At 41.5% G+C, this 16882-nt stretch overlaps 1 protein-coding gene across 5 annotated transcripts in view; it reads right to left on the bottom strand.

Moving 5' to 3' along the window:
- Window positions 1-16220, bottom strand: part of KIAA2012 (KIAA2012 ortholog) — a 111889-nt gene extending 95669 nt beyond the window's left edge. For 4 of the 5 annotated variants that reach the window (XM_019635743.1, XM_019635746.1, XM_019635745.1 and 1 more), the window contains exons 1-2: window positions 15797-16220; window positions 14286-14570 (exon numbers count right to left, since the gene is read on the bottom strand). In XM_019635743.1, the coding sequence (XP_019491288.1) occupies window positions 14286-14570; window positions 15797-15880 (369 nt within the window). In that variant the 5' untranslated portion in view covers window positions 15881-16220. Of the gene's footprint in view, window positions 1-347; window positions 508-14285; window positions 14571-15796 lie in introns of all 5 variants that reach the window. The other variant, XM_019635747.1, reaches the window with a different exon arrangement.
- Window positions 16221-16882: the final 662 nt, after the last annotated feature.

Raw genomic sequence — 16882 nt, 5'->3', positions numbered from 1 at the left:
ACCTCTTTTTCCTTACCTTGTAAAAGATAAGGAATGAGTTGGGGGTTCCGAAGTCTCTAAGTGGAGAAGGTTGGGAAGAAAGTTCTGCTTGGGATGTGGAGTGTAATACTGCCAAGAAGAGCTAGAGCAAAGGCAAGACTTCAGGTTGTAAGTTCCTCTGCAAATGTGGGGAAGGATGAAGGGAGAAAAGTATGATAGAGGCTTGCAGGTTACCAAGCTTGAGCACCTTTGCTTTAACACAAAATTGGGCCTAAAATTCTGGTGTTTTAAGCCTTGATGGAAAACACTCACACAAGAATGTGAGGCGGGGCAGCTAAGGGTGCACCTCTTCCCATTTCCCCACTGACCTGCACGTTGAAGCCTGTATATGGTATCGGGGGGCCATGTCCGCAAGAGGCCTCGGAGGTATCTCTTGGCTGAATACCCAGGCTGGACCTGCCGTTGGGCCTGGCTCTCTGGTTGGCTTCGGAAGTGGAGGTATGGTTGCCAGACTGTGTTCTGCTCCCTCTGTGGGGACATCAGTCAGGAAACAGCATGGTTGCTGAGCCCTGAGCTTCCCATTGATACAGGCTGGTTAGCACAATCCTCATCAGTAATCCAGGAGACTCCTGGAAGGTGCTGGAATGCACCAGAAACATATGCCTCAGCCAACAGACATAAACCAAGAACCCACAGAGCAAAGCTCTAAAAGTCCCCTGCAGATTTGCAGTTGGAAGGAGAAGAAAAAATGAGAAATACCAGACCCCATCTTGAGACAGAGCATCAGAAAAGGATAAAGAGCCTCAAAAGAAAACACATTACTTAGTTCAGCCTGTGGAAATCACTTTAGTACCTTAAAAAGCGGCCCTGTTCAGCAATGGGAAAGCCAGTTTGACAAATCAGCATCGTCATCCAACGTTTATAAGATGAATAACAGGACAGACAAACTATGTCCATGTTCATGGGGATCCTGGCATTTTAAACATATCTAGCTCTGCTGAATTTCATTTCAGCCAGGGAGAATTTTCTGGGAAACTACCTGCTAAAGTCAGTCCCACTCTGCAAGACATCATGGGGAGTAAATGTGAATAGTAACATCTTACGCTTGGATGGGGATTTATATTATACAAAGAACTTTTACCTCATTATAATCTTTGAAGGTGGATGAGTTAATATTATAACCACTTAAATTATGCAGAAACTCTCTAAGGATGATCAGTTACACAGAAGAAGAGCAAACATGTGATACTTGTGTTGACATCTCTCCCCTTCTCCCTTGTCCATGGCAGACGTCACCAATTAATTATGGCATTCTTGAATGATGAACTGATTGTGATCTAAGAATCCTTTTCTTTTAAAATTTTTTGAAAATGGAGGCATAATTTGTATATAACATGTACAGAGCTTAAATGTTCAGTTTAATAAAATCTGACAATGGCATACACCTTTGAAACTACCACACAAAACAAAATATAGAACATTTTTATCAGCCCAGAAAGTTCTCTCATGCCACTTTCTAGTCAGTATCTCGCCACCCACCAGATAATCACTATTCTTAGGTGAGGTCAGTAAGCCATTGGCCTGAGTTTCCTTGCCAGAATTTATTTAGGAAGGTTTGTGGTTAAAAAAAAGGAAAGAAAAGAAAAAAAATGGAAATATAAAACCTGTTTGATGGGGGAGAAAAGGTTTGGGTCTTTGCTCTGCTGAGCAAAGCTGTGGTTTGCTCCCGTTTCTTCTGTGTTCAGGACGTGGAAATGCCACAGAAGGGCAACCCACAGCTGTAGCTGAGGATTCAGGGCCACCAGGGGAGACTCTTTCTCAGCTAAGGAGAGGGTTGGGGAGCCAAAGTCCATAAGATGAGGGAATACATATGCTGAGGAGAGAGAAACAGGTATCTAGGACATTCATTCATTCATTCATTCATTCATCCATCCATCAAACACCTACAATGCACCAAACACTATGCCAAGCACTGGAGAAAAAGGGACAAATAAGACAGATTGATGATTCATAAATGGAGTAACAGATGAAAGAAAGCATGGCTTATTCGATTGGCTCTACACTCTAGGAATTTGTAAATTAAATAAATACTTGGAATCCAAACACAGAGCATCAACTGGTCCTTGATGTCTGGACAGTTTACGTGGCAAGTACTTCAAGTGCAAAAAGAGCCTGAAAAATTCAGCCCCACATAAATCTTGAGACTTTTTCCAGAGGACAAGAAAGAAAGAATTGTAGGGAGAGCAGTGGAAGCAAAATGACTTAAGTTCTTTCACTTATTCCATTTTTTCATCTGGTCATGCAATAAATATTTGTTGAGCAGCTTCTATGTGCCAGGCACTGTGTTAAACTTTAGAATTATGGTGCCATTAGATTCAAGGCCTTTTCTGGGTCAATTGGAACTGCAGTTCCTCCCTGTAAATCTTTGCTTGAAGTGACTTCTCTGTGACTGCAGCAAGACCAAGCCTCCTCTAAGATGCTGTGGCCCCTGTGCTGGTGGCATGGTGCCCTGTTTGATCTGGACAAGAGCCCCTTGTTGTTTCTCATTAATGGGTATTTCTGAAGCACCAGCTTGATTCTGGAGTTTTATTGGGTAGCTTGCTCAATGGGGCAGGGAGTTGCTGAGGCGAGTTAGGGAATGCCTTGTCCTGGAATTCGGGCTATCTAAACACATTTTTGCTTAGAGTTTGAAAGCTGATCTTGACCCCTGTGTTAGTTTCCTATTGCTGCTATAATAAATTACCACACACTTAGCAGCTTTAAACAATACAAATTTGTTATCTTCCAGTTCTGGAGGTCAGAGTTTGAAATGGGTCTCCCTGGGCTAAAATCAGGGCTGTGTTCTTTGTGGAGACCCTAGGGAAGAATCTGTTCTTTGCTTTTTCCAGTTTCTAGAGGCCACCTAAATTTTTTGGCTTGTGACTGTTTCCTCCATCTTCAAAGTCAGCAACTGTGGGCTAAGCCCTTCTTTATGCTGCCATCTTACAGGTTTTCCTTTTGATTCCTTCTTCTAATTATAAGAATCCTTATGATTATACTGGGCCTGTCCTGGTAATCCAGGATAATCTCCCTGTTTTAAGGCCATTTGATTAGCAACCGTAATTCCATCTGCAACCTTAATTTCCCTTTGCCATTTAACCTAATATAGTCATAGGTTCCAGGGATTAGGACACAGACATCTTTGGGGGGCATTATTTTGCCTACCACAGCTTCTTTAAGTTTTTTCTAGTTTTCTGGTTTCTCTTAGTAGTTTCTCAAATTATGCCTGTGAAGTTGGTTGATAAATTTCACATCTCATTGGATAACTAAAGCACTGAGGGAGGCCCAAGGCCCGCTTAGGGCTCCAAAGAAGACCAGTCAGGGTTAATCTATTCATTCATTTCCAAAGTGTGGAATAATATGTTAAGTGGAAAAAAACCAAGCTACAAGAGAGAATGTATAGTATAATTACAATCTCATAAAAGTTTATTTTATGTATGTTTAATTATGGTGGAAAAATTGGAAGAAAATACATTAAAATTCTAATAATAGTAGTATCAGGGAGTTGGGCATAAGATTGCAGATAGTTTCTCTTCTTTATTTTTGTAAAAACAAAATTTCAGTAATATTGGTTAGATTACACTTATAAATGGAAAATATGTTAAATTATTTTATTGCACCCACCCTCTTCTCTTACATATTTCTCTATTCCTTCCCCAACATTATCTTCGACCACTAACCACCCATCCAAAAATTACTCTAAAATGTAAAAGGAGACAGAAGGGAGCCGGGAAGGGAGTTTTTGGAACAGGGAAATAAACAACAGCAGGAGGCTGGCTACGGACAGTTTCAGACTGCTCAGGCCTGCCTTGGCTTTGCCAATCAACCCCAGCTTTTGGTTTCTTCTGAAATGAATAATTATGTGTATGGTGTGGCGTCTTATCCACACTCCACTTTCAGGAGGGACTTGCTCCTGCCAGCTGCCTTCCTGGTGCCCACCAGGCCTATGTATGCAGAGGGGTGAAGGGGACCTGTCCCCATCTTCACTCTGGCTGTCATGTCCACCCTACCCTGGTGCTGGCAAGCAAGGGTCTTCAGAGAATGGAAGGACCTGGTGCAGGCTGTGCTCCCACCCAGCAGATATGGGGTGGCAGGGTGCCAGAGTCCCCAGGAAGACAAGAAAGGCCCGGACAACCAGCTGCCATCTTACCCCAGAGGGCAGACAGTCTTTGTGTGCAGGGGTCGACAGAGGGGTGAAGAGAGAAGCCCAGAAATCCCAGGATGAGCAGACAAAGCCTTCCATAATTTGACCCCACCCACTTCTCTAGATACATTTCCAGCGAAGAGCCACATGTGCCTAATTACCCTGACTTTCTTCTGCTTGCTCTCCCCACTGGGACTTCATCACCTACGCCAGAAGGTCTCTCTCCACTTATTTTTGCCACAAGACTCAGCTCAAATTCTACCTCCCCCAAGATGCCACTCTAGATTTTCCTAGTAAGCAGTAATCACAATCTCTACCTTCTTTATACTTCGACAGCATATCAATAAATTGTAGTCTAGCTCCTCTCATAGACTGCTTTGTATCAAGTATCACGGTGGCACAAATCTGCCTCCTTGCTCAGATTGTACACCCCTGTTGGGTGGAGGTTTTGTCCTCCCCCTACCGCACCCTAGCAACTAACATGTTCATCCAACAAACGTTTGTTGAGCATCTGCCATGTGTCAGGCACTGTTCTAGGCACTGACTAGTTAATAATTACACAAGATGTTAGCTCACTTGAATGGAAACCCCCCAAAATGGACTTGCCTGCTGACCACTTGTTCCTCAAGCTGTCCACTCCAGTCAGAAGCCTTTCTCTCAGGAGGGGTGCAGTTGGTGTCTCCTGCCCCGCGGTCAGACTTACTGTGTTAGTGTGCTCTGGCAAAGGCCAAGCCTTAGAATAGAGGGTGACTGCCCATTGTTGTTGCACCTGTGCAGATGTGACTGGAACCAGCCTTGGGGCTACCACGTGAGGGCAACTGAAGTAGAGGTGGGGGTGGGATGGGAGGAAAGACCTGTGCAGCCACTTGTAGCTGTGCCTGGAAAACTTTCTCCAATCCTAACCTGACTTGAATTAGCCTTGCATAAACACCACCATTCTCTGCCAGCCCTTTTTTCTGCAGGTTTAACTTGATTCTGAGCAAATGATACTGTCTCTCCCATATATCTTTGGTGACCACGTGTTCCTGGGTATTAGACCATTAAGAAGAGAATCATGAAGTGGTCTGAATTTTCCCATAGTTGCAATGTTGTAACAGGGCTTGATTCCTGACCAAACCATTTTGCATCAAAGATTGGACCAGCCGTATGTCACAAAAGCAAAGGTACAACAACTAGAATTGAAAACAGCAAAAATTAAGCTCCTGTTCTTATAAGAGTTCAGTCTGCCTGGGTTTGAATCCTGGCTGCATCATTTACTATGTGACTTTGGGTAAAGTACTTGACCCATCTACACCTCAGTTTCTTTATCTGTCAAATGAGTATGATAAAAGAACATAACATACATGCAAAAAGACGAAGTTGGACTCTTAGCTCACACCACATACAAAAATAACTCAAAATGGATCAAAGCTACAACTATAAAACTCTTAGAAGAAGACATAGGGGAAAAGCTTCATGACATTGGATTTGGCAATGACACCAAAAGAGCAGGCAATAAAAGAAAAAATAGATAAGTTGGACTTCATGAAAATTTAAAACTTTTGTGTATCAAAGGACACTATCAACAGAGTGAAAAGGCAGCCCACAGAAATGGGAGAAACTATTTGCAAATAATGTATCTAAAAGATTACTATTCAGAATATTTAAAGAATCCCTACAACTCAAAAACAAATAATCTGATTTTTTAAATGGGCAAAGGATATAATAGACAATTCTCCAAAGAAGATATACAAATGGTCAATAAGCAAATAAAAAGATGCTCAATGTTACTTATCATTATGAAATCCAAGTTAAAACCACAATAAGATACTACTTCACACCCATTAAGGTGGCTATTATTAAAAAAAAAAAAACAGAAAATAACAAGGATTGGTTAGGATGTGGAGAAATTGGAACACTGCATTGCTGATGGGAATATAAAATGATGCAGGCTGCTGTGGAAAACTGTATGGCAGTTCCTCAAAAAATTAAAAATAGAATTACCATGTGATCCAACAACGTCACTTCTGGATATATATTCAAAAGAATTAAAAACAGGGACATGAGCAGATATTTGTAAACCCATGTTTAAAGCAGCATTATTCACAATAGCCAAAATGCAGAAGCATTCTAAGTGTCCATCAACAGATGGATAAACAAAATGCAGCATATACATATAGAGGACTATTATTCAGCTTTACAAAGAAAGGAAATTCTCATGGGGATGTGAAATACAGTGTGGAGAATATAGTCAATAATGTAAAAACTATGTATGGTGTCAGATGAGTACTAGGTTTATCGGGTGGATCACTTTATAAATTATATAAATGCCTAACCACTGTGCTGTACACCTGAAACTAATATAAAATAATATTTAAGGTCAACTATAATTAAAAAACATGTATATATATGTATGGTCACTAGATGTAAAGTACAACATAGGAAATATTGTTCATGGTATTGGAATAGTCATGTACAGTGTCAGATGGGCAATAGACTTGGTGAAGTTTTCACTTTGTGAGGGTGTAAATGTCTAATCATTATGTTGCTTTGTACACCTGTAACTAATAAAAAACAAACAAACATCCAACTATGAATTCCAATTATATTGAGAAAAAATCGTGTAGTATTAAAAGTAAAATAAAGATATTTTCAGACAAACAAAATAATAATAAAATAAATAGGTGTGTCAGGGAGTGACAAACTAAAAAGAACGAATGGGAATGAGTTATGTAGGTATCTGTAAGAATCACCCAGACCAGGGAATAGGAATGCAAAGGCCCTGAGGCAGGAGGATACCTGTTGAGCTCTGGTGAGCAGCAAGGGGACGGGAGGTGGACTCTGTGTGAGCAAGGGGGAAAGAGTAGGGAGTCAGGCCAGAGCAATGACAGTTGGCCAGATTAAGCAGGTCCTTTCAGGCCTCTGTGGTGACTTTGGTTTTTACTCTGAGAGAAAAGGAGAGTCATTGGAGAGTTTTAAGCATAGGAGGTATATGAGTGAATTAGGTTTTAAAGCATCATTCTCAAAAGGGAAAGGGGGTGGGAGAGGTTAAAGAGGGTAGAGCGGGTCAAGATGAAGGAGACTAGAATTTGGATGGTAAGTACACAATGTAATATATTGATGATGTATTATACAATTGTATACTTGAAACATATAATCTTATGAACCAGTGTTACCCCCAATAAATTTAATTTTAAAAAAGAAATTCTGACACATGCTATAACATGAATGAACTTGAAGATATTATGCTAAGTGAAATAAGCCAGTCACAAAATACTAAAAGGAATATAACTAGGGCCGGCCGAGTGGCGCATTGGTTGGGAGCTGGCTTGGGATGCCAGAGGGCCCCGGTTCGGATCCCACTTAGGAGGGCCAGTGACACTGCCCTCTAAAAAAAATAATAATAAAAATAAAAGGAATATAACTACTATATGATTCCACACATATGAAGTACTTAGAGTAGTCAAATTCATAGAGACAAAAAGTTGCCAGTGGCTGGTGGGGAGGGGAAAATAGGGAATTATTGTTTAATGAGTAGAGAGTTTTAGTTTTGCAAGATGAAAAAAATTCTGGAGATGGATGGTGGTAATGGTTGTACAATAACATGAATACACTGCCACTGAACTGTATACTTAAAATGATTAAAATGGTAAATTTTATGTTATATTTTGCAACAATAAAAAGGTGTACACCTTATAAAGTTGTGAGGAATTTAAAGTGAAATGAGTGTGAAGTGCTTAGAATGGTGATAGGTATAACAGGTTACATCAGTGTTAACCATTATTAAAAATATTCTTTATCTATTGTTTATACAAGGGAACCAACCAATGGATGGAGTACATAAAGCCTAAAAAAAATAAGAGTCTGCTGCATCATACACATAACTTATATGAACATGTTACATATAACCCACATTGATTTTAGTGAAAATCTGATATGCTTTCCTAGAATTGTAAAGGATCTTAAGGGATGTATTGGAAACCCAGATCCCTTTTTTAAAAAATGCTGTTAAAGCAAGACAGATGCTTCTTTTCTCTGGAATATGTGGAATCTTCAAAATCAGGTCCTCTAGGGGTTAAGAGTGGGGCTTTGGAATCAGCTCCACAATTTAGATGTGTAACTTTGGGCAAACTAATTAACTTCAAGGCCCAGTTTTTCCTCCTACAAAATAGAAGTAATGCCAATATTCAGCTCAAAGGCTTGTGCAGACTGAGTGAGGTTACAGAGATATAATGCCTGGCATATACTAAGCACTCCATGCGTTTTAGATATATTGACAACACCTTTGACCTCATTGTCATGGTTGACCCACGATTCTCTCCTGATCTTTCCTTCTTCTAGGTTTATTCAAGGCTCCAAGTACAACGGCTCACATGAAGGACATTAGGCAAAAGAAGTGAAGTCAAGTCACTCTTTCTCCTGTTTGTTGCTCTGGGGCCTACTTGACATTTTTTGATGGCCATCAAAGCACTGATTGCTTCTTAGGGACACTGTCAAACAAGAAGCAGGTTATTGATCAGTATTTGCAAAGGGACCTTCACCCTCCTGATCTTTGGCTGAAAGGATAATTTATTATTCTTCCTACTTTTCTCTGTTTTTCTATTTTGTATGATGAGCCATTGTGTTTAGGATGGAAAAATAAACTTTATTCAAAAAACGTATTTCTCACAATATTACTTGATAAAATAGTAGTCTGAAGGTACCTTCATGGGTTGAACATTGGGTGAAAACACCAACTAGAGTTGATTGTTTGAGTATTGAGATGTGGGGAGAAATGAGGCAATATATAATAGAATGAGTAGGAATATATTTAGTGGAATAAAAAGGGTGACAATACTCTCAAATTTAACCACATTTATAAGAGAGATGGCAGAAGTAATACAGTCTCGGTGGAAATCAGCTGTAGTACTAAATCCTGTTTATCACTCAATGGCACAGAGACAAGGGATGCTCTGTGAATTAAAATTCTAAAACAAATAATTTTTAATGCATCATTTAATCAATGTTCCATTGATAGAAGCTGAAGAATTAAAGGCCTCAAGAGTGGTTTTAACTCTGGAAATGTTTGAACAATATTTTCTGTTAAAAAAAAACAAGCAATATATCTGGATATATCTAGAAGTGTGAGAACTCTGACATCTCATCTCTTTTTTTTTTTTTAAGATTTTTATTGGGGAATTGGGGGGATGGGAACAGCGCTGGGGAATTGGGGGAAGGGGAACAGACAAGTTGCTGTCATTTTGTTCTTCAGTCTAGTTGTGGAGGACATTGCTTCACTGGCCCAAGTTGGCACCATCATTGTGCTCTTCCCGGGCGAGGCAGATCAGTCGCCGGCTTCTGGACGGCCGCTCACTGCGGCTGCTGGCCGCTCACGCTGGCTGCTGGCTACACACGGTAGCCCATGGCAACCCACTGACATCTCATCTCTTGATTTTGCAATTGTCTTTGTTCATTAGGAAGTGGGATCATCGAGAAAGTTAAAAAGTAGGTGTATGTTGAGCTATAAAACCCAGATGTATTGCCACATGCATGTTACTATTGGGTTGCCGGAAAAGTCATGACGCATTTTTGCAACGAAAACATAGAAAAAATACGTCATGACTTTTCCGACAACCCAATAGATCCGTATATAAAACTGGAGATGATGTGAGATGCTTTAGAAATTTAACTGCACCTCCCTGTGACAGCCTCAGTTCTCACAGATCTGAATGGGGCCTACTTTTCGTAGGTTTCCTGATTCATGGTTCAGCCAGTATAGATACTTCTGTAAGCAGTGCTACTTTATCCATTAACCACCTCCCCCACTTTCTTCCCTCCCCATTTTGGCTTTTTTACTCTGAGTATGGTGCTTTTAACTCTTAAACTATGTTATTTGGACAAGGAAATACCCTGCAGAACAGATGGGGTGCTTATTAGTGGGCTCAATTTACAGCGTTGTTTCTATTCCATTACCCTTCCTGATCCCATCTGGCTCTCTAGGGCCAACCTTGCTTTCTCTTTCACTGTCTACCTCCTTCAAAGCCATAGCTTTTTATTTTTTTTTAAAAAATTCCATGATTAAAAATGTTTGGTAGAAAGATATTATGAATAAAAATATGACTTATAATCCCACCCACCACAGTTAAATTTTGATGTGTATCCTTTTGCTTGCAAACTAATTTTTAAAAATGAGATTGTATTAGAGAGCGATGCTTTCGATACCACCTAGTCTCGAATTCTGGTATAATTATCTACCTGGCTGTATGATCTTGAGTGAATTACTCAAAGTTTCTGTGCTTCAATTTCTTCTTCTCTAAAATGAGATGATAATAATACATACCCCTAGGATTCATAGAAAGCATACATGAGTTATGCATGGAAAGTACTGAGAACAGTGGCAGAAACATAGTAAATACTCAAAAAATGTTAATGAACATTGGTATTTTTATTATATGAACATTATTTTGTAACCTGCCTTAAAAAAAATACTGTGAGGGCCAGTTGAGTGGCTCAGTTGGTTAAGAGCTTGCTCAAGAATGCGAGCTCTGAGCAAGGGTTGCCGGTTCGATTCCCAGCCCGAGCTGAGCTGCCACTGAACTGCCAACAGGTGGCAGAATGGCTCAGCTGAAAAAAAAATACTGTGAATATTTTCTCATGTTAATTATGACTAATACATGACTTTATTGCCTTACCCAAAATCCATTATATGACTGTACCATAATTCATTTAAGCAATGTTCCATTGTCAGGTATTTATTTTCAATATTTTGTTAGTAATAAATAACCCTGTAGTAAATATTCTTGTGCATAAATTTTGGGGCACATCTCTGATTTTTTTCCTGAGACAAATTACTAAAAGTAGAATGCTGCATTAAAAAGAGTATCAGCCTTTCTCAAGACTCTGCCAAAGTGCCCTCCAGAAATGTCTTGTGAATTTGTGTTCCTAAAGTATTAGACAGCTTATTTCCCCATAGCCTTCCCAAGACTAGATATTATGATTCAAAAACTTTCTTGCCAGTCTGTAGTTTTCATAACCCAATTGTGCTCTGTAGTTTCCAGAGTTCTCCTCTTTTCAGGTGTTCTTTTTTTTTTTTTTTATTAAATCCTAAGCCCCTTTTGGGTTGTTTCTCCTATTATTTTAATCTACTATGTTCTCTATCATAAATTTCTGCCCTGTTACTATTCCCAACCTTTTCTTTCCTTTCTGATTTCTTCATACCATTTCCCTTCTACCCATTTGCAGTTAGACTACAGTGTTCCGCTTTGTTCAAGTATGTGCTATAAATCTAGTAGATGAATACCACAGGACAATAGAAACTTCTTTTTTTTTTTTAAATTGAGCCCAAGTCTAACCAAAAATGAAGCCATCCCCTCAAAAGACTCATCTCCTTTATAAAGTAATAAGATCCCTGTTGTGCGAAATGTTTAAACCATATAGATAAGCATCTGAAAGCTATGGAAGGTATTCTTACTCTGGGCAGTGAGCTAGCCTACATACACATCATGGTCCAGCTGGGAAAACAGAAACCACTCTAAGTATTTAAACACAGAGGGAAATTAATTCAGGGAATTGACTACATAGGTGATTAGAGAGCTCAGAAGGCAAAAAGATGGTAAGGCAACACTGAGATTAGTAATATCAGGAAGCGAACACCACCCTTAGACTAAAAGATGGAGGGAGGAACTGGTGGTGTCAGCTGGAGGAACCTGAAGCCACAGTGGGAATGTCTGTTGGGAGCTGGACCACTGAATGCAGCTGCTTCTTACCATCACAGGTAGAATGGGAGGGGAGAAATACCTTGCTTTTCTCTTCTCCCTCTCCCGTCTCCTTCCAATGTCTTCCATTGGCAAATTCAGTTAGAAGCCGGTTGACACAAGATGTCTGTGAAATTATATGTAGCCTGTGGTCAACCGCACTGTGACACAGAGCAGAATAAGGTAAGGGTGAGGAGTAGATGTGAGGAAGAACAGGCCAAGGCCTGGCACAATGACCTCAGGAGGCTCTTCCAAATCCACAGACAACAGGGCAAAGTGAAAAGCATGCTGGCCCTGGAGAGGTAGGCAGTCCCGGGTTTAAATACTGGCTCTGTCATTTACTATCTCTAAGACCCTGGCCAAGTCACTTAACTTTTCCAAACCTCAGTTTCTTCATCTACGAAAAGGCGCAAGAAAAACTGTATTCTCCAGGGTCATTGTGAAGATTCAATAAAATAAGTTGTAAGATAATAATAAGCATTCAACAACAATTGGTTTTCTAAGAATTTATGATATTAAGACAAAGGACAATTGGGCATTTGGCCAAGGTCATTAAGGTTTTGAGAGAAGGAAAAGGGGCAGAGAAATCTTTTCTTTTGGAAGCTCTGCCTAGGGTAGGGTAGGTGATACATTGCCCAGTAATGATACTGAGAGAGGAGCTAACAAACATTGAAAGTATCACACATAACCAATTCACTCATTCCATAAACATTTGTGGGTACTCACTATTTCCTGGAAGAGATTTAGACATTGTCCCTGCACTCAAGAAGATGGCAACAGATGGGCAAAGAGATAAATCACATTGCTTGATGGTGTGGGAATGTTTACAGAGGAGGGAACATGGGGATATCTCTGCCTACGTAAGTGGGAGAAGTCGCTAGTGAAGAGACGACATTTGAGTTGTGTTTTGAAGGATGAGCAGGAATTTTCCAGCTGTAGAAGCACACGTAAAGACATAGAGTCACAAAAGGGTATGGGGTGGTTGGGGAATGGTAAGCTATTCACATGAGTGGGGCCTTGAAGTGTCCATAGTCAGGTGGAGGTAAGAACAAGTGGCAGCTGTGTCTAAAAATGGAAGAGAAAGTCAGCGTGTCAAGGGCCTGGTGTAAGACGCTAATAACTTTCTATACTGTGGGGAATAAAAAAACCAGTACAGACTTTTAAACTAAGTAGTAACCCACCATCTATAACCTAGAATTTCATAAAGTGACACATCTTCCCAACCTCTCTCTGACTTCAACCAAAGGGCTGATGCACGCAGTTATATAAAGCGGGAGCGATGGGTCCATCTCATAAGACATTAGTAAGTATGAATCAGACAAATGAGCACAGAGGTTTTTTTCCCTTAATATTAAATTCAGAATGGAAAAAGTCATTAACTTATCCTGCAGACACAGTCTCAAGGTAAATATTTAAAATCTTCTCCCTCTCATTTCTACAAAGCCAAGAACATCAGAGATGTGATGATGCTGCTTGTGGCTACAAGACAGGATTTCAAAAATTCTGATGAAATGTCTGCTGGCCTGGATTTGTCTGAACGCTGAAAATGACTTTAATGTGATTCCAACAGAAAGGAAAGCACAGGGACCAGCCATGGTGCATTGGTTAAGAGCTGGCTTGGGGGGCAGCTGGTTAGCTCAGGTGGTTAGAGCGCAGGCTTATAACACCAAAGTTGCCGGTTCAATCCCCACATGGGCCACGGAGCTGCACCCTCCACAACTAGATAGAAGACAACTACTTGACTTGGAGCTGATGGGTCCTGGAACAACACACTGTTCCCCAATAAAATTAAAAAAAAAATCTGGCTTGGGACACCAGAGGGCCCCGGTTCGGATCCCACATATGCGGGCCAGTGACACTGCCCTCTACAGCTAAGATGCTGAACAACAGCTCAACCTGGAGCTGGGCTGCTGTGAGTCACCAGCGACGGCAGGTGGGTTGCCATGGGCTACCGTGGGTAGTCAGTAGCCAGGGTGAGCAGCTGTCCAGAAGCCAGTGACTGATCTGCCTCGCCCAGGAAGAGCGCAAGGATGGTGCCAGCTTGGGCCAGTGAAGCAACGTCCTCTACAACTAGACTGAAGAACAAAAGGATAGCAACTTGTCTGTTCCCCTTCCCCCAATTCCCTAATAAAAATCTTTAAAAAAAGAAAGGAAAACACAAAATGACAATAATATAGCCCTTCATGCGTTTCAGAGCCCTGTCACATAACATGATCTCATTCTAGCCTCATGACAATTGTGTGCAGCATATAGGGCGAAGAGTACAATCCCATTTTAGAGGTGAAGAAATGGAGGTCTGAGAGTTTCCTACCTTCCCTAGGGTCTGAAAAGCACTTATACCCAAAGCTACAACTGGATTTCTAGACATGTAGTCCGGTGCCTCCCCAGGCGTGGGCCAGTGCTCTACCTACCTGTCTCCTTCCATATGCCAAGATAGCTTCTTTGAGGTCCTGAAGTGTGTGCAGTTCCAGATCCAGCCTCTTCTTGTGGCCTTTGGGGTGATAGGAGCCTTTTATCCTCTCTTCGGGTGCCCATGCTGATATGGCTAAACCTTCCGAGTAGAGAATCAGGGCGCCCTTTCTAGTGCTGAATGTTTTAGGAAGAAAGAGGCTCCACGTGTGCTGGGTGGGGTTCCCATCATCCTGCGGTTTGCTGATCAGCACATAATCTTCTGGGGACTTCCAGTTCAAGTAATCCTGCAGTGGAAAGAAACCACTTTGATCGATCCACTGTGGACGGCACTTTTATAGCAAATACTGCTTGTGCAACATGTTGGACATTTTCTACTAACTGGTTTCCTCTGAATTGTTCACATGGTGTCACGGAACACAATCACTCTTCTTAGCAACTGATTTTGTTCTCCACATCTCAGAAGTAGTAGAACCCAGGGCATGGTTCTATTTTACCCCATATAACTTTCAGGAGAACCACTCAGGTCTGGAGGCTTAAATAGGGTAGACTGTAGGTTACAAGCCAGTTAAAGTTTCCTGGTATGCAAGTAAGTAGGCAGAATTATCAAGGGTAGCAGCTAACTTTGAAATTAGACCTGGACTAGCTGGTAATTTAAAGAGGAGAAAGCCATTCCAACCCATCACTTCAGCTATACACAGGGAGAATTTCTATATATTCCAGATGCTATGTAACTTTATCTAATTTGGCTATTTAGGGGCCTATAAAGTAGTTACATATTTTGTAAGTAAGTAAATGCCATTGGCCACAGAGGTCCTTTGAAACTCTATATGTCTTTTAATACAGCAAAGGTCAAGTATCACGACAAACTACCATGACAATGGAAATCTCTGTGTGATCCAAAAAGTTTCAAAGTAGCCCCAGTAGATTTCTTATTCCTGGCAGAATTCAGTGAAGTAAAATTTCAGTACAAGGGAATTTTGCCACCACTTTAAAATCTTCTAAAATGAGATATTTTTTTTATTTATTTTTATTTTTTTGCCTATATTAAATATGAGTCCTGTGGGTTGAATTCCAGAAAGTTCAAGGAAGCCATTGAAACGGCAGGAACACACACAGCATTTCAACCACAGAGCACAACTTCTAAAAACCGAATAGCCATCAGCTTGTCTAGAACCCAGGTGGAAATTCGGTCTTGAACCAAATCATCTGAATTCTAGGTAACCTGGAATCTCCTCCAGTCTAAAGCCAACAAGCCTGTAAGTTGGTGTACAAGGGGAAGGAAGAGGGTCCTAGTGACAATCTCTGTGTGTCGGGTAAACTACCTTCTTTTCTTGAGTTTCACCAACGAGGAGGGAAGATCTAGTGATTCCCACCACCTCACTAACAAAACAGACGCAAACACCCATGGCTCAGCCCCAAATGGAAAAATAGAGGGTTCCTCCTTCACGCCCCACCCGCATCCCTCCCTCCCACCCCCCCCAATACACCTTTATTCAGCTGGAAAACTCACCTCTGGTTCAAAATAGACTTCTAACTTCTGTTTGTTCTGGACCAACTTCCCATGTCCCCGGCTCAGGAGAGAGAGCGTGAACATGTTTTCCCTCTGACCGCTCTTCTCAAGGGCAGTTCATCTTGGTTTTGAAGGCTGAAAACTGGTCACACCTCAAGATTTCCTGAGCTCAGCAGGGAGCCCAAGAAGACCACAAACACTGGGCCTTTTATTAAATACATTTCCCCCTGTATAGCAGCTTCTTAATAACAACCAGCCTCACAGTTTAGACAGTGTGTGTCTTTGTCAGGAGAAAAAATAAACCGCAAACCCAACTCCTCAAGCCCTGGATTGTCTACACTCAGGGCAACCCCTCTCTCCTCTTTGCCTGCACCCTTGTTGTTCCCTGGTCCCGTTGCTCTTTACCGGCCTTGTGCACCTACAGATCGGGGCCACAGCACCATCCTTTTTATTGTGAGCGGAGGTTGTTTCCCGGTTGCTATGGCAGCACAAGGAAGGGAAGTCCCTTACACCAGCCTAGACTAGGCGGAGACTGCTGAGGGCAGTGTTCACGCGCTGGGGGAGGGAGGGTCAAAGGGACAATGAGGGAACAGGCTCAGATTTCAAGTCCTGATTGTGGAGGTGGTGGTGGGGGGTGCTGTGTTGGGATATTTATTCTGTTATAGTACTCATCTTGCTTTTAGAGTGTCTTCCGTCTTCTCCTGCTATGTGAGCCTTTCACTGTCAACTCACCATTAACAGACTCAGAATCATCAAGGTCACCTAAGACGACCTTTGATGACCCGTGACATTTTCCTTGGCTGAGCTCCAGCATCTCCTCCACTGAACATGGGTCCCTTTGTGGTAGTTACTGCTTTGTCTGGGTGAGTGCAGTATCCTTTGTATACCTGGTTCTCACCAAGCAACTCCCATCTCCAGAGGGAGGGTACTTGGGAGATGTGAGTGGGGGGCATTGGGTTGTCACAATGACTGGAGGCCACCACTGGCATTTACCAAGCAGGAGCTTGGGATGCTGAATGTTTTGTGGTGTGTGGAGCTGTACTGCATAATGAAGAACTGTCCTACTCTGAATGCTAGTAGCACCCC

This window comes from Hipposideros armiger, unplaced genomic scaffold (genome assembly GCF_001890085.2).
Source record: "Hipposideros armiger isolate ML-2016 unplaced genomic scaffold, ASM189008v1 scaffold_23, whole genome shotgun sequence".
Classification (NCBI taxonomy): Eukaryota; Metazoa; Chordata; class Mammalia; order Chiroptera; family Hipposideridae; genus Hipposideros; species Hipposideros armiger.
This window is presented reverse-complemented; position numbering and strand designations above follow the sequence as displayed.